Below are 18,501 nucleotides of genomic sequence, written 5' to 3'. Positions count from 1 at the left end.
TTTGGAGTACGGGAACGCGTTGTAGCAGAATTATTGCTAATTAGTACTAATTTGCAGGTTCTGGAACACAACTATAATAATTTTTTGGATTACAATGTAATGAGAGGGAATAAAAAAGCATATGCAAAAATTATGAGTCACATGCAAAAATAAAAAATAAAAGTGACAAAACATATGCAAAACCCATTCCGTCCGATAATGCCTTAAGCTGCAAGTAGATAAGAAGCTTGAAGTCATGGCTAGGCATATTTTGTAACATTTCATAAAGGGAGTACAGAGCCGCGCTAAAATCCTGCCGTCGTTATCCATTATAACTTGACATTAATATGCCTAGCCTTGACTTCACCCTTAAGGCTCTATCAGACGTTTTCGTATAGCCTCCATATAACGGTACCTCGCGTTATTCGGTATTTTGATGATTTTGGCGATATTATTCACCCGAATTGTTTCAAATTTCGTATTTAAAGTTCGTAATGGGTACTACAACAAAAAACTGTTTATGCAAATCCACGTCTTCGTACAGGCCAATTGAAAATATTCCCATGGTAAGATTAAGAAGGTAATGGCATGTTTCAAATAACCATACCTATCCCTGCATTTTCTGTTCTTTACCTTAAATTCTACACTGCATAGAATACAGCTTCCCATCTCTGATTTGTGCATGTACTATGAATTTATCATGGTACAATAAAATAAAGGTAATCTCATTTCAAATTAGCATTCCCAGATCTGCATTTTCTGTAGTTTACCTTGTCAAATTTCAATGCATAAAAAACAGTCCCCATCTCTGATGTTGTGTGTATACAATGGATCTATGAATATAGATTTTGCAATGAGATGTTGTCAAATGCATAAATTTGAAAAAAAAAATTATTATGATATGATTGCATGACTTTACCTTTTTAATTCTTAAGGTGAGAGTACATAAACAGCTTGAAGTCTTGGCATGGCATATTATGTGGCATATCATAAAGGGATGTCAGAGCCGCACTAAAATCCTGCCATCGTTTTACATTATAATTTGATATTAATATGCTTAGCCAAGATGCCAAACTGCTTATGTTCTCTCACCTTTATTATTTTCCTTACATGATTTGTCACTATCATGGTACAATTAAGGTAATGTCAATCGTACGATTACTATTTTTATTTGATATATCTTAATTGTCAAATTTAAATTATATGTAGTTCTTCCTTAGATTTGGGTGTATAACTTGCAAGAAATTTATATTTATTTCCGACCAAATATTTTGTAATTTTCATGCCTTTTAGAGTGTATAAAAATCAATGAAGATTTATATTCATATTGAATATTGAATGATTTAATTTTATTTCAAGGTGTCATTTTGCGACAGGTACGACAAATGTGAAGATCAACAACATCACCGCTTGTTTTGCTATAATACTGGTAGAAAATTGTAATTTTGAATTAAAAAAAAAAATTGACCAATTGACATTATAGCGCTTTTACATACAACATCTCTACCGGGTTTACGCTGATAACTGACCAATCACAATAAAGTTAATATATGTTTTCTATGGTCAACATTATTGTTATTACGGTTAACCCGTATAATGATTTCGTAATTAAAATATAAAAAAAAAACATCATTCGATGATCACACAGTGCTAACAGCACCGATAAAGTTTCCTTAAGATAAAGGTTTTAAATATATATTTTTATATATGTTTAAGCTCAAGAAAAGATAAATAAAATACGTCTTTTTTCAAGATTACTCCTTTGACAACATCTCATTGTCAAAATGTGTATTTATGAATCTATTGTTCATACATAAATCAGAGATAAGAACCTATTTTCAATGAAGTAAAATTTGACAAGGTAAATTACAGAAAATACAGAGATGGATATGCTTATTTGAAACGACTTTACCTTCTTAATTTTGTCATGCATAAAAACTTTAGATATGACAATAAATTGAATTTGAAAAATGAAAAGATCGAGTTCTTAAGCAAAGGGTTACCATATTCGATTTTGCAAATGAGTCTACCTCCATTAATTTATCACGGTGACTCATTCTCTCATTTGCTAAATTGAATATGTCAACCCTTTTTTTGATGAACTTAACCTTGTAATTCTTCAAATAACATTTATTTTCATATGTAAAACATTTACGAGTGGCAAAACTAATATTTTATATTTGGCGTGCCTTGGCACGTAAAAACAGTTATATGCATGGTATAATAAAATCATATGATACCATATGATTGTATTTTTTTATTTTCTTGGCTTAATATGTCAACTTTATTTTATTATGTGTGGGTATTCTTCATGGTACAATTAAATAAAGGTAACCTCATTTCAAATTAGCATTCCCAGCTCTGCATTTTCTGTCAAATTTCAATGCATAAAAAACAGTTCCAATCTCTGATTTTGTGTGTATACAATGTATTTATGAATATAAATTTTGACAATGAGGTGTTGTCAAATGCATAAATTTGAAAAAATTGTAAACATATGATTATGATATGATTACATGACTACCTTCTTAGATATACCATGGTATTAGTTGTGTTCCAGAACCTACAAATTAGTACTAATTAGTGTTAATCTGCTACAACGCGTTCCCATACTCCAAAAACTAGCAAAACTTACAGATCTCTCGAGAAAAAAATGGCGCTGGATGGTGCACATTTCTGCTTGTTTTAGCTACATGAATTTGGCCGAGCAGAAATGTGCAAATTGTAAATTTGACATTTAATTGGCAGGGTTAACAAGGTTATAATATGCATTGATACATTTCAATGTTTGCGCGTGACAACAAATGTAAAGAAAAAAGATAAGCTTAAAAACTAAAGGAAAAACTAATATTTGTCGTGCAAAAAACAAAAAGAGAAAATATGGAGCAACTGATGTATTCATTTTTGGATGATTCCAGGAGGGAAGAGGACTGGCTGAATGAGGGATCAGACGAAGAAAACATATTGGAAAACAGTGCAAAATTAGTGAAAGTTAAATTGAAAAATTAAGTTTAAAATCAAAAATGTTCGCTTATTACTGCGAACATTTCCTTTTTATTTTTTAGGTTGGCTGTCTTCCCAACTTGTGGCATTAAGTCTTCTAGCAGACTTAACATTAATTAAACCGGCGGCTCCAACCATGTCAGCTTCTCCGGGGTTGGGATTTGAGAAAACTCCACCTCTAAATACTCTTCAACGCATTCTGAAAACAAAACTTTCTAAATAAACAGCATTGAAAAATATTTATTAATTTTAACTTATTTTCAATATTTCAGTAAGGTTTCACCAGTCCGATTTAGACTGTTTTCTTTTGGAATTTTGAATGTTGACATTTTATCGCATTTCTGCTAATTTTCCGTTCACTTATTTCTTAAGCACACCTAAATGAGAATGGCATTGCGTGCTGTTCTCTCTTCTGCTAGTTTTACTACTAAAAAAGTACTGGAACACAACTATTCTTATTAAAATATTCAAATTCGGGTATTTTCAAAATGCTTATTGCAATGTATCCATCTACATCTTTTGAGATATATAGAACAACATTTTGAAAAGAAATTTTAACATTTCATTCCGTTTTCGCGGTATTCAATTATTTATTCAAAACCATTGCAACAAGTTGTTTGGTTTTTTGATTGTTTTGATAGTAATTCTGACATTACAATCCAAACAGGTGAACCTCTATACTTGCAATTTTTTTCAAAATAAGCCTACCTTGTTTTCATTGTACCATGGTTATACGTTCCATATCTCGAGAAGACCATTGTGAAATTGTGCAAGAATGTGAAATTGTTTACTCTGATAACCGATTTTCTCTTTATGATATCGAAAAAATGCAAAATAGCAGATTCTTGCAGGTTCTGGAATAGAGCACATGTTTATTTATCTGTTCTTGGGCTTAAACATATAGATAGAGATTTTAACCCTTCATCTTAGGAAAACGTTCTTGGTGGTGTTAGTTCTTGTGTAGGCGCTTTATTTTAAGTCAACCTTTACGTTCAAACCACCAGAATTACCAGTTAAAAATTTTGTCAAAATCTTCACAATACCTGCTATATGGATTCTGTACTAAAACGAAAAATTGCTCTGACAATTTCCTGTAATGGAAATGAGGGACAAAATTGGTAGAAAATTCAATCACTCCGTAAGTATTACATGAATTATCAGATCAGATATTTTAGTTTTCTGCTTTAGATTATATTCTTCCCTGACGTCTATACCACCTAAAAGCTGTAAAAATAACAGAATATTTGGTTGGAAATAGATGCAAAAAGTTTGCCAACTGTACGCCCATATTTAAGGAAGAACTACAAAATATAAATTTGACTATGGAGGGTCATAAAATAAAAAACGTAATCTTATGATAGCATGAGATTACCTTAGTAATTGTACCAGGGTTGATTTTGTATATATACGTAAACAAACACCAGCTGAGCGACATTTTATCCTCTTCGGGATATGCGCTATTAAAAGTACGTTTACAATCTCTACCCAAATTAACCCTGATAATGTGATTGGTCAATTATCAGGGTTAACCCGGGTAGAGGTTTTTTTATTTTATTTACTTTTCAGTTTTTCTTTTATTCTCAAGTTTACATACAACATTCACAATATTTTTTTCATAGTGACACTTATTGAGATTGTGCAATTATCAGGGTAAATCCAAATGAACATTTGTATGTAAAAGTGTTTTCATGACCCACAGAAGTTCGGTCAGTAAGCCCATCTGCAAAACTAAATTTGCGGCCAGAAACATAAATGTGATTTAGTGCAAAAACGACCATGTTTATTGTCAAATTGTTATCAGAAGTAGTGTTCTTGGGCGACGTTATATAGGCCTTAAGATGAGAATACATAAAATGCTTTTCTGACTGGCTCAAGTCAGCGATTGGCTTCTTCGGAAAAGAATAATGGAGCGTGGGACCATAATCGAACTAAGTTAACCTAGAACCTGTGGTCCTTTACAAAGAAGACAGCCAATGACTTAAGGTGGGAATACATAAAGCGTTTGTTTACGTTTTCATAGGTTTAAATTGCGATTGGCATTCATTTTGACAATGCGTGTGAAATCAGCTGATCTTATCGGATGACCTAATGGATAGGCCATGATCCGGCTTATAGTGAGTTTAGATACAACATTTATCGCACATACGAGTCAATGGGGCCTTAAAGCCTGTGGATGTTTGACAAGTTATTGAGTTGACAAAGTGTCTGTCGAAAAATACACCGTTTATAAAACCCATCTTGTGTTACCCTTTGATTTCTAATATGATAAAAATATAAAATCTATTACAACTCTTTTGTAATCATACAACTGAAAATTTCTACACATCATACAAAGCAAACATTTTCCGATAATGATTACTTACCCGTATGTCTTAATTCTGACATAATCAAATTAAAGCATCCTTGAAAGAGATGAATCTAAAAGATATTAGGTGTGTCTGTTTACTTTTCCTGCAGGTATTGTCCAGCAACATCTTTCCGAGAGATTAAGGCAGTTTTATTCTCTTTTGCAAGGAAAATGCGAAAAGTGAACAGACGGTATTTCTGCAGAAGCTTGCAGCTAATCAGCTGATTTGTCAAAACAAACCAATTAGTCCCCCATTAAAGCAATAAAAGGAAAGGAAGCATTCTAAATTTTACAAGTTTTAGCAATAAAAGAAAGACAGATTTTATGTGTTCCCCGGAATCCTCTAAGCGTGTTGCTAATGGCGTTTGTCTAAAAATGTTGAAAATAGTCTTTTGTTTTCTTATTACATATTAATATTTACGTTTTTCACATTTTGTAAAGTTGTTCTCCAAAAACAATTAGGGTGGGAATACATAAAGCGCATATTTGACTGGCTTAAGGCTTCTTCGTAGAGTGACAAAGGAGTTTTAGGTTAACTTAGTTCGATTTTGGCCCTAGACTCCTTTGTTCATTTCCGAAAAAGCCAGCCAAATAAGCGCTTTATGTATTCCCACCTTTAGTCTTGCTTGAAAGCACAAAAATGTGAATGTCGATGAAGAAGAGTTGCAAGTGATTGCAAGAAGAAATGTGTACATCTAGAGTTTGCAAACTCACACTGAAAGAACTGCCAAAATTTCTCTCTCCGACAGCTCTCTTTTGCAGAACTTTCGGATTAACAGACGACTTCCAGTAACAATCACACCAGACACACCTATTATGATAGATTAACGGACAATATCATTACTTATACCATGCTATCTTTAGCTCCGAATTCCAATCCAAGATTCTCACTCACACATATATCTAACTATTTTTTCTTCACAATAATCTGGGATTAACAAAACGGACACGCATTTTTCGCTGGTCACAAATCCTTAAACAAATCAATTGGATATTACTTTAAATTTGTAATATATTTCCATTAAGTTGAATAAACATATGTAAATACTTGTGAGATTTATTTTTAACTTCCTTCTATCTCCAATGATTTGGTAATTTTTTAAGATATATTATTTGAATAAGTAATCACATGCATACGTAAGGGTTAATCTATACTGGATCTACATTGAAATTTCCATCGTCTTGTTTAATCAATAAGTATATGTAAACATCGATATTGTCTGTTTCGCAGACATTGTTGTAAGGAGTTGAATAAATGAATACTTTTGAGTTATTCTATTTAATTGAATTCACGACTTGTTAATATGGCAGGAGCTACCAAACTCCAACCATATATGAAAATACCCATCCAGCTGGAAATAATTTTTATCCACATAGAAGCAGCATTCGCATTAAATAGTTCTATGTCCGAATTTGGTCTAAAAAGTAAAATTAAATAATAATATTGAGATTTGTTCATAAAATAACAACATAAAAGTACTTACTTATACCAATTGGTTAACGTCATCATAACATAAAGCGATGCACATACGAACACAATGTGGAATAATGACCATGAGTATGTGACACTTTCGGTTTCATTATCACTTTTGACTTTGCCATCTCCACCTGTTTCTGCATCTGATAAAACTTCTGTTAAAACTATTAATGTTAGCAAATTAAACAAGAATTATGATTGTACAGTAAGTAACAGTGTGTTATTGGGTGTTTATATTCACCATAAAATCAATCACCAATGCAATTATTTAAATTAACAAAAAAAGAAAAATAAAATAAAATTAGTTGTTAGTATGCAAATTATAAGTGTTAAAACAAATAATAAATGAATGTTTATGTGGTAGAAGATTTTAACTATAGCTCTCAAAATATTGAGTCGTAGAAAAAAATTTAGTGCCTTTAATAACAAGTAAAAATTAGACAATTTTCGGCAGTTCCAAAAAATTTAACAACTCTCCACCTTAAAAGAAGGTAAAAGCTCCAAATAAAGGAACATCGATAGCATTATGAAAAATGCAAAGTAGATTCCAAACATATGTTTGCCAATAATATTCTAAATAGAAGAATATGCAATTATGCACTCCAATGATGCAAACTCTCAATGGCGAGCCGTTCCTCATTTAAAGATTTTATGTAGCTAAAGCGATATATCTAATCGCCCGAAAGTTTCAAATATTATGAGTTATAATAATTATGATAAAATGCCACAAGCAATTCGATGTTCATATCAAAAGAAGTTATTGGATAAAACAGAACAATTGGCTAGTTCCGCAGGGTATGTTGCGTATGTATGTTGCCAATATATAGAATAAATTATTATTTTTCTAGCTAACATCTTCAAATGATACTAATGGCCAGCTCCAAACAACAAAATGCATCAATGTTTAGTTAAAATGTAGAACAAATAATTAATTTAACATACTCACCTCTCTTTTCTCCATCATTATTAATTTTGGATACTTCTACAGCAGAACTAATACAGTTGTACAGAATACAAAGCATCCAAACAACCAGACCAATTATGTTGGTAGTATCAAAGGTTACCTTTGAGCTAGGTGTCGGTGGAGCCACTGTGCTTGTAACACTAGTATTACCCTCGATAATATTAAACATGCCCGGATTACATTCTTTTTCTGCAAAAAAAAAAAAATCAAAAAAGTTAGACAAGAATTAAAAATCACAATTTTTTGCAAATACCTGGATTATTGGCAACAGCTGACCATGTTAAGTAAATGGTATATAGTGTAACCAATGAACTTTGTAATAAACCAGATTGTGGCAATCTCTCTTGTACGGCTGGTAATACAGATAGAACGCTTATCATAATGCACAAAATCAGGTTGAATGATATAAAGAATTTGTTAAGACCACAACCTCCGGTCTGAAAAAAAAATAGTTAGTATAAAATCTTGAAGTATTCTTTTTTTGGAAACATCAAATTAAAACTTACATGTGTGAAGTATATATAGAGAAGAGAAATTCCAGCAATCGACAGACCATAGCTAAGTAAAGTCACAAACACTAAGGCAAAGTAGTAGCCACGGTTATTCTCGGCGTTCTCTGCAAATAAAAGAAATACTTTTGAATAAATCCGTGCCAGAAAAGAATAATTATATGAAAACAGCTAAAAAGTAGCTATGGTCGGTCGGACTGAACTTTTAATACTCTCCACAATTTGGAAAGGCACACTTTAGGAAGTATGTATTTCTATGAGTGCTTTCAAGCAGGATATATTTTTTGCTATTAGAAATTTGTTAATATCAAATATCAAAAAATCCATTAAAAATTAGATTAAATTAGCCAATTATTGACAGATACCATCATATGGGGGCTATACGAAGACTTGGTCCTGTATAAACAATTTTCAAAAAAATCTTAAAAATATCGAATATCGGAAGGTACAGGACTACACCTAAAATTGAATGTACACGAATAGATGTTTGTTGCATATAGGTATCTCAAACTGCCAAATTACAGTAAATTCTGTTCAAAACCATAACTTAAATAGACAAAGCACCCTAAAATTAGGCGGTACAGTATGGATGCTATATTAAAACTTCGACATATATAACCCATTTTCAATACCAAAAAATTAACGGACCTAAAATACGTCTCAGCAAAATTGTGTCAACCTATTTCATTTCGATCGGAAGCTAGAGAGATTTCCACAGACGGACAGACTGATTAAGAATGTATGACGTTGATTATATAAATATTTTCTGTGGGGTCTAAAAGTTAATAAACTGATATTTGTAATTTCAGAAGCACCATACTCAACGCAAAGAAAAATTTCGAATTTTTTGTCATGAGATAGAATGAGATGAAAACGTAACGTAAGCTACAAATACAAAAGTACGGAAAACTAAACAAATTTTTAGTGATTACATTTGAACATAAAAGGGAAAAATTGGGCACATTCAAAAATATTGAAAACGATTAAAACAGGCCAGAAGAATTGCGAGCACGAGCAATTTTTTGCCAGTTCTTCCACTAAAAAATGGTCTGATTTAGCACAAACGCTGTCAAACGATTTGACCCTGCCATACCACATAGCAACAGACTCACAATTCTGTTTTGAAATTTTTTATGTTCACTAAACACAATTGTTAATGGTGTACAGGGTGAGATAAAAAAACTGCAACCAACTTCAGACTGTTGTCATTCCTAAGCCACTCCTCCGACAGCTGTTAAAATTCTTCCAGTGACAGCTCATTATATTGTTTACATTCGTACAAAAGCATTTTGGTGAGAATTTTTCAGAAAAAAAAGTTATTCGTGAATGAATTCAAGCGTGATAGTGTGGTTTCTTTATATTTGGCTAGAAAACCAAAAGTGTCTACCGTTAGAGCACTCCAGCATTTAAATGTGAATAAATCTTTGTGTCTTTGTGTCGTATTAATCAACCGTGGCATCAGAATAAATGCCGAATATTATCGCGAAAATATTCTGGAGGGTGTATTAAAGTCTTGGGCACGCAAATATTTTGGCCGCAGACTTAGGTCATTCCAACAGGACTCAGCACTATCGCACTCAGCACGCGCCTCCCAAGAATGGTTACAAAATGAGGTTCCTCGCTTCATTTCCAACGCACAATGGCCACCAAAATCTCCGGATACCAATCCGTTGGACTATTGTGTCTCGAGTATTTTGGAAAGCAAGGTTGGCACGCACTTCGCCGGGAATGGGCCAAAATATCGTAGAGCAACATTCGGGCAGCATGTGACGGTTTCATTTTCCGTTTGAAGACCATAATTCGTGCAAAAGATGACCAATTCGAACAAATCTAAACTTATTTTAAAATTTGATGCTATTTCCGAAATTTTTTTTTCATTCAATAAAATTAAAAAAAATGTAAAAATTATGGTTTTTGACTTTGTTGCAGTCACACTCTATGTCACCGCACCAACAGCTTTCAATAATATTGATTTACGCACATTATCATCTGTTTAATTTATTTCACAGAATTAAGACGTCACAGATTTCAAGACGTTCCTTCCAATTGCTCCATGATTCCACACTCGGATTAAATTCTGAAACATCGGAACGCAGCAGAAAATCAAGTGAATTCTACTCCATACTTAATCACTTGGAATCCAAGGAATCGATTAACTCCTTTTTGTAGACTTGATTAAAGTTTCGGACACAAAATATATTTGACTATTAAATTTTCAATATCCTTATCAAGAGCAGGCCACAATGCATAAGATCTGGTTTGGACTACCCAAAAGAACTTATGTCCTATATATATGCCCATAAAATACAGCCACACTCAACTGAAAGTTGGTATATCTTTCTTGAAAATGTAATGTGATTTTCAAAACACATTTTGCCACTTTGGACAAAACTGGGTCACGAAATTTAAATTCTCATTATTTTCCCGATTTTCATTAAAATTTACATAAGAATTTTCGACATTTTTGAGGCATTCTTGAAATGCAAATAGCTTCATTTTTTTACTTTGACGTGTTCAATTATATAAACAAATCCTGAAAGGATTAATGCATAGCGCTGCAATCGCGCTGATGGACGATGATACGTTTGCAGGACGAATGGATTTCCCAATAAATACTGGCGAAGTATTGTAGTACAGAACTTGCAACTCTTCTTCTTCTCATTTTTTCGACTTTCAATCAGATGTTTTCTATTGTTTTTTATCTCTTTTTATGCTTTCAATTTGAAAATATTTTTTTTGAAATTAGCAAGACTAATTGTTTTTGGAAACAACTTTACAAAATGTGAAAAACGTAAATATTAATATGTAATAAGGGAATATAAGACCATTGCCAAAATTTTTAGACAAACGCCATTAGCAACACGTTTAAAGGATTCCGGGGAACACATAACATCTATATTTGATTTCCTATTTATTTTTAAAACTTGTAAAATTGGTGGTGCTTCCTTTCTTTTTATTCTTTTAATGGGGCACCAATTGGTTTGTTTTGACAAATCAGGTGATTAGTTGCAAACTTCTGCAGGAAGAGAAAGAGAATAAAGCTTCCTTACTCCCTCAGAAAGATTCTGCTGGGCAATTCCTGCAGGAAAAGTAACCAGACTCACCTATTATCAGAAGCATCGGTAGCTAAAATGACAGGCAGATCACCATTAAAATGAACCAAAGGAGGGCCTGAGCTTATGGCACTTTTAATCTCATCATTAGACTTTTTGCATCTTTTTGACAAGTCAAATTTACCATCCTAAGTATTCGAATTATGGAGATTCTATAGTATTCCTTTGTTGTTTAAATAGGTATTAGTAAATAAAATTAAGTGATTCTCCACCCTGTTCGCAATTGAGCTTTACTTACCAATCCAATTTTCAGCCAAAGAGTGAGCAAAATCCACAATAATAACCAATTGAACCAGAATAAAAAGTAAACCACCTATAAGACCAACCCACATCATAGCCGGTCCAAACGACCCATCTGGAATGAATATTGCTCCAATAGTGGCACCAAAACATATCAAAAATTTCAATCCCCAAAATTCATTTTGTATGTGTGAACGTGGATCTCGCGATGACTTTACTCCCACCATAATTAATGCCATTAGGGCAAAGAAGCATGCCAAACCGAAACATATTCGATATACAGCCATATAACCAAGAGCATATTCACAATCGACTTGTAGGGATCCACCTGAGAACGCGTCTAATGCTTTGGAACTGGTTGACGATGTTGAGTTTATACAGAATGGCAACTTCTTCAAAGTGCCCTGCAATCCTGGCGATAAAGCAATTGCTCCCAAAATCGTTCCAACAAGTAGCATAAAGGCATACATAAAACGGGAAGATGTTGAATTTTTACAGGATGGGCAGGCGCTGCAGCACATCGATGCTGCTGTTCCAGTGCAGCACAAGGCGCACTAAAATATAATACAAAAAGAGACAAATGACTCATAGTGCTTTTAATTAAATAAAAAGTTAGCATGATTAACATATTGATTTTTCTCAAGTATTCGTCTTTATGACGCAGTCAATTGCATGTACATATAGGTTGTTTTCTGTTCTACAGCATATGTTAAATATAAATGCATTGAATTTCATATACCTGGGCTGCTGAGCACAATCCAAGAACTGCTCCCATGTTTTGGATTTAGTAAGACTTAAAAATCCTTAAAATAACTTGACTTTCCTGTTGGAAGAAAAATTTCAGTAGTTCTCCGAAGTCGATCTGCTTTGTTTATTTTGTTACTATACAGAAAAAAACAAAGGGCAACATCTGTTTCAGAACAGTGCTGCCAAGTCTTCCCAAATACTATGGCGAAATTATCAAAGTATATTTACACAGTCCGGGAACTGACGGACGTGAGTCCACCAATACTGGAATATTTTTGATATGGCGAACGACAAGAAGCTATTGCTCTATTCCGGGAACTACAAGAATCTACAAGTTTTTCCACCTTTCGAAAAAATTCGGTTATTGTAGTAAAGTTTTTACATTCTGAAACGGGTGAAGGCATGGTACAATAAAAAGGTAAGGTAGAGCCATAGTACAATGAAGAAAAGGTAGGTCAACTTTGAAAAAATTGCAAGTATAGAGGTCTACCTGTTTGGCTTGTAATGTCAGAATTAATATCAAAACAATAAAAAAAACAAACAACTTGTTGCATTTATTTTGAATATATAATTGAAAAACGCGATAACTGAATGAAAGGTCAACACTTCTTTTCAAAATCATGTACTATATATCTCTAAAGGATTATTTCGCTACAAAAACTCTAGATTTTGTCGATGCATACGTTGAAATAAACATTTTGAAAACACCCGAATTTGAATATTTTCTAAACTATTTTTTTGTTATTGAAAAGAAAACACATACATAAACAAATAAAGATGACATATTAAGCCAAGAAAATAAAAAAATTAAAATCACATATATTAAAATCATATATCATATATACATATGGTATCATAGCCCTACCTTGATATCATTGTACCATGGGTAGAGCTACCAGCTGAATACATTTTTTTTCTAATGGTCTGTTCCAGAACTACAAGAATGTAAAAAATATAGCAACAAGTCAAAAAGTATCAGTAAGTAAGTTTGATTGGGCCAAAAATTATGTAACACCTCGAAATATTGATTTCCCACATAGGAAAGTATATATGGATCTTCCTATCTCACCGAGCTGAGTCGATCTAGCTATGTATGTCCGTCCGTCCGTCTGTCCATGTTAATTTGTAATCACTCTACAGGTCGCAATTATGGCCCGATCTTCACGAAATTAAGAATAAAGGTGGGGATAAGGTCAGAATAGAACCCTATTTCTTTTGGAGATGATCGCACAATATTTAGGTGTCGAAATGGACCAAAAACTGAAAAATTTCTTGATTTTGCAGTTGCTCTACAGGTCGCAATTATGGACCAATCGACGCGGAAATTAGCATGGGGCTAAAACTTCGGGCTGGGCAGAAGCCTTCCGATTTTGATGGTCATCGGGTAATATTTAGTGGGTGAAATAGACCATAACATTTGTGTTAAATAAAAGTCAAATTTTAAATTAAACCGCGAATATTTTTAGCCCCGGCGAAATCATAAATAGACGAACAGGTCAATTCTGACCGTTACGTAGATGCCGATAGTAAATATATCGGATATATATATAGCGAAATATATACAATGTGTATATACAAAGGAAAGGAATGTTAGATGGAATGCTTATATCTCAAGAATGGCTGGACCGATTTTGACAAATTTTGTCAATTCAGAATGCCCTCTTGACATAAAAGTATAAAATCTAAAAAAATCGCATAAAAATAAGTCAAAAACGATATTAAAATAGATTTTTTAGTATTTTGTGACATTTTTTAATTTTTTCATATTTTTTATCGCATGCTATTTTTTCAATTTGACTTATAATATTAAGGTGTAATATTTTTCCACCATACAACACAGGTTTGGGATATTATATACAGATTGCAATTATCGTCCGATCCTCACGAAAAGGGTAGGGTTAGGCTCAGAAGGGCTAGACCTATTGTTTTCAAAGATGTCCGCAATATATTTAGGGGTTGAAATGGACCAACAACTAAAAATGTTCCTGATTTTGCAGCCGTTATAAAGGTCATAAATAGAAACCAAAGGACACGAAATCTCGCATGAAGTTAGAGTTTAGGACAGCTGGTAGAATGGACCACTACTTTTGTCTGAAAAATACCAACATTACTTACAGGCGATAGCCGAAATACACAAAATGCGAACTTCTGCCTTTTTTGTTGATTTCGTTGACGAATATAGCCAAATATCGTAGACAAGAAGATCGTATAGAAGAGTCTAAATTTGGAGATACAGAAGGGGCTCTTGCTTTTGGAGATGATCGCAAAATACGACGGAGTGCATAAATATTGTCCCTGTTCAAAATGCTAAGGGTAATATCTGGGCAGTGCTCCGTCACATAATTTCAAAAGCGAAATCTTCCAAAATGGATTTGGACATAAGGGGGCTTCGAACATATTGTAGTGTTGTAGGGTATCACATGGTCGGCCCCGCACGACTATAGCCTTTGCTTACTTGTTATCATTTAAGGTGGAAATACATAAAACGCTTACCTGGCTGGCGGAAGTCATCGGCTGGCTTCTCGGAAATGAAATAAAGCAGCCTAGGACCAAAATCGAACTAAGTCAACCTAAAACTCCTTTGTTCATCTACGAAGAAACCAGCCGATGTCTTAAGCCAGCCAAATATGAGCTTTATGTATTTCCACCCCTTACTTTTGTGACGAATGAAGTCATACGATCACGCAATCATTTTGGTAGCATCTGTAGACATTGTGAATGAAATGTAAACATATGTTTTGTACATATGATATTGTTTACATTATTATTATAAAACTTTTTCAATTCCACTAGGAATTTAGAAGCCCTACTTAATTTTCGAAATGTTATTACTTAAAAGAATAAAATCTCTTAATTACGCAACAAAATGTATAATCCATAGATATAGTTCTACAGAAGTAAGGGTGAGATTTGCGCCTAGTCCAACTGGTATGTAGAGTAGCATTAGCGTTTCAGTAATTTGATTCAATATTCTTACATTCGACAGGATATTTACATTTGGGAGGTCTTCGGACAGCCTTGTACAATTACTTGTATGCCAAACATCATAATGGAAAATTCTTGCTGCGGATTGAGGATACTGATCAAACCCGTCTTGTGGCAGGTGCTATGGAAAGTTTAGTTGAAGATTTACAATGGGCTGGCATAGAAATAGACGAAGGACCCGGCTCAAGGGTGCCGGGATCTTATGGACCCTACATACAGAGTCAACGTACCAAACTATATTTGTAAGATAAATATTGTTTAAGCCGATGCAATTTATTATTACAAATTGCGTTCCAGAGATCATGTTAAAATACTGCTGGAAAATGGATCAGCTTATCGTTGCTTTTGTACAGAACGAAGATTAGACTTGTTGCGGAAGGAGGCCTTACGTACTAGACAAGTACCCAAATATGATAATAAATGTCGTCATCTTTCACAAAAACAAATTGACGAGCTTTTAGCTAAATCGACACCATTTTGTATTCGTTTCAAATTGGACGACTACGAGGAACCACTTAATGACTTGATTTATGGTCCAGTACATCACAATGTTAGCCAAAATGAAGGCGATCCAGTGATTATAAAATCTGATGAATTTCCAACATATCATTTTGCCAATGTTGTTGATGATCACTTGATGAATATATCGCATGTGTTTCGTGGTGTCGAATGGCAGATATCCACTACCAAACATTTGCTGTTGTATAGGTAACACATGTAGGATTTGTTTTAAAACAGAATAGCATATTGAATATAAATTAAATATCCTTTTTAGAGCTTTCGGTTGGACACCACCAGAATATGGCCATTTGCCTCTCTTGGTTAATGCAGATGGAACTAAATTAAGTAAACGCCAGGGCGATATAGGCATTAAGAACTTCAGGTATATTGATTTTAAATTGAAAAATTCAATACAGTCCTCATGGAAATGTACGATTTATTTTAGAGATAAGGGCTATTTTCCAATTGCCTTGCTGAACTATGTGGTCTCTGCCGGTGGTGGTTTTCCTCATGAGCAATTTTCCAAACCAAAGGTGTATACCTTACCTGAACTTTCAGAAAAGGTAATGTATTATATTTTATTGCTGGTTACCAACGAAAGTTACTACCCCAATCGTTTTAGTTCAATATTGAAAAAGTCAATTCACATCCAAGTCGTTTAAATCCCGAAGTTCTCGATGATTTCAATCGTCTGCAAATTACCCAGTTATTACAGTCTGAAGAGTCAACAATGGAATTGGTTAAAACGGTTCGAGGGCTTGTACAGTCAACATATCCTACAGAGTGAGTATAAACTTTAAATAATAAAATAAAATATTTCAGATTCAGTTAATAAAGATTACGCCTGACAAATGTTAAACCTAAATCGATACTGAGTCTAGTCAGTATCTACCTATCTAAACATAACAGCAAACAATCATAATTATCCATATGTGTTTATTTTTTGTAGAACAAATCTCGATCTTAATACAGACCATATACGAAACATTTTGAAATGGTCTTCAAACCGATTAACATTTATTAAGGATTTAACATCGCCAAAATTAAGTTTCTTATGGGTAAAACCTGCAAACTTTAAACTTGATGTTATCAGTAAAGGTAATAATATAAATCGTAGAAAAACAAAGATTTGAAAATCAATTAATACTCTACTTTCAGACCAACAACAAATCTTATTGGACATTCTTCTAACAACTGAAGATTTTACAAAGGACAACGTAAACACAGTCCTAAAGGAATACAGCAAGCAAAATGATATAAAGTTTCCAATTCTTATGAAATCATTAAGGTCTGCTTTAAGTGGTTTAAAAGTAAGTTTTTTTTTTTTCTTATAAAATGTTATTATAGTAATAACAATGTTGCTTGCTTCTGTAGGAAGGACCAGGTGTGGCTGAAATGATGGAAATACTAGGTAAAGAAGTGGTATTAGAAAGACTTTCAGATGCAATGGAAGCATGCAAAGTGCCAACAGAGAAAGAAACTGTTTTGTGTAACAAATAATCTTCTGAAGGCATTTAATAAATATGATTTGTATATAAATAATTAATGTAAATAAAATATGTATTTATTTCAAAATTGTATAAATAAATAAAATATGTATTATTTCAAATTTCTACTGTTATAGTCCTGTAAAGGGTGAGATGAAAAAACTGTAACCAACGTCAGAGTGCTGTCATTTCTAAGCCACTCGTCCGACGGTTGTTAAAATTATTCCAGTGACAGCTTATTATATTGTTTACAAGCGTACAAAATCATGTTAGTGAAACTTTTCGAGAAAAAAGTTATTCGTGATGGTGATTTCTTTATATTTGGCTGGAAAACCACAAGTGGCTATCGTTAGAGCACTCCTGCATTTAAATGTGAATAAATCTTTTGTGTCTCGTACCATCGCTCTTCAAGGAAATGGACGCGATGTCAAGGAAGGGGACGAAAAGTAAAGAAGCGGCTTGATCGAAACCCGCGTCGCAGTGGCCAAAAAATGGCTCGTGAGCTGAACATATCGCAATATAATTCCAAAAAGTGCAAGAACTTACACCGCAACAAAATGAAGTTCGTAAACAAACAAAATGATCGTGTTTACCTGCCAAAGAGGTCAGCTGAAAATGGGCACCTTCGGTTGGCCAACGGAACTCAAGCGCCGGCCATGGTGCTGGTGTGGGCCGCTATAACAGCCGATGGTCTCCGCTCGTATTAATCGACCGTGGCATCAGAATAAATGCAGAATATTATCGCGAAAATATTCTGAAGGGTGTATTAAAGCACGCAAATGTTGGCATTTTGGCCGCAGACCTTGGACATTCCAACACGACTCCACCGCGCCACCCAAGAATGGTTACAAAATGAGGTTCCTCGCTTAATTTCTAGCGCACAATGGCCACCAAAATCTACGGATACCAGTCCGTTGGACTATTGTGTCTGGAGTATTTTGGAAAGCAAGGCCATAATTCGTGCCAAAGATGACCAATTCGAACAAATCTAAACATATTCCAGAATTTGATGATATTTCCGACATTTCTTTGGTTTCATTCAATAAAATTAAAAATTATGGCGTTTGACTTTGTTGCAGTTTTATTTTTTTATCTCACCCTGTATGTGGTTTAAAAGTGAGTTTTAATAAAATGTTATGATAATTATAA

At 33.6% G+C, this 18,501-nt stretch overlaps 2 protein-coding genes across 4 annotated transcripts; one reads left to right on the top strand and one right to left on the bottom strand.

Moving 5' to 3' along the window:
• Positions 1-6,370: 6,370 nt before the first annotated feature.
• On the bottom strand, positions 6,371-12,532 carry LOC101891899 (serine incorporator 1). 3 transcript variants are annotated; one of them, XM_005190804.4, is made up of 7 exons: positions 12,372-12,532; positions 11,631-12,186; positions 8,277-8,386; positions 8,024-8,207; positions 7,753-7,959; positions 6,814-6,970; positions 6,371-6,747 (listed from the first exon to the last, which is right to left on the bottom strand). In XM_005190804.4, the coding sequence occupies exons 1-7, from the start codon at positions 12,405-12,407 to the stop codon at positions 6,609-6,611; spliced, it is 1,389 nt and encodes a 462-aa protein (XP_005190861.1). In that variant the 5' UTR covers positions 12,408-12,532; the 3' UTR covers positions 6,371-6,608. The 3 variants fall into 3 exon arrangements, with proteins under 3 accessions (XP_005190861.1, XP_005190862.1, XP_005190863.1); XM_005190805.4 differs by having other exon boundaries at positions 6,814-6,961; XM_005190806.4 differs by having other exon boundaries at positions 6,814-6,949.
• A 2,612-nt stretch (positions 12,533-15,144) lies between these two features.
• Positions 15,145-17,451, top strand: LOC101892933 (probable glutamate--tRNA ligase, mitochondrial). Its single transcript, XM_005190811.4, has 9 exons — positions 15,145-15,307; positions 15,366-15,606; positions 15,662-16,072; positions 16,140-16,247; positions 16,311-16,428; positions 16,488-16,648; positions 16,815-16,963; positions 17,024-17,175; positions 17,240-17,451. The coding sequence occupies exons 1-9, from the start codon at positions 15,202-15,204 to the stop codon at positions 17,363-17,365; spliced, it is 1,572 nt and encodes a 523-aa protein (XP_005190868.1). The 5' UTR covers positions 15,145-15,201; the 3' UTR covers positions 17,366-17,451.
• Positions 17,452-18,501: the final 1,050 nt, after the last annotated feature.

Source organism: Musca domestica, unplaced genomic scaffold (assembly GCF_030504385.1).
Source record: "Musca domestica strain aabys unplaced genomic scaffold, Musca_domestica.polishedcontigs.V.1.1 29, whole genome shotgun sequence".
NCBI classification, from domain to species: Eukaryota; Metazoa; Arthropoda; class Insecta; order Diptera; family Muscidae; genus Musca; species Musca domestica.
This window is presented reverse-complemented; position numbering and strand designations above follow the sequence as displayed.

Excerpts from the sequence above, each read along its gene's own strand:
- LOC101891899 (XM_005190804.4), bottom strand. The coding sequence starts at position 12,407 with ATGGGAGCAGTTCTTGGATTGTGCTCAGCAGCCCAG. Across the intron at positions 7,960-8,023 it reads AGCTGTTGCCAATAATCCAG|AAAAAGAATGTAATCCGGGC; the intron begins GTATTTGCAAAA and ends TTTTTTTTGCAG. Across the intron at positions 6,748-6,813 it reads ACGTTAACCAATTGGTATAA|ACCAAATTCGGACATAGAAC; the intron begins GTAAGTACTTTT and ends TTTACTTTTTAG.
- LOC101892933 (XM_005190811.4), top strand. The coding sequence starts at position 15,202 with ATGTTATTACTTAAAAGAATAAAATCTCTTAATTACGCAACAAAATGT. Across the intron at positions 16,073-16,139 it reads AAACATTTGCTGTTGTATAG|AGCTTTCGGTTGGACACCAC; the intron begins GTAACACATGTA and ends TATCCTTTTTAG. Across the intron at positions 16,649-16,814 it reads CAGTCAACATATCCTACAGA|AACAAATCTCGATCTTAATA; the intron begins GTGAGTATAAAC and ends TATTTTTTGTAG.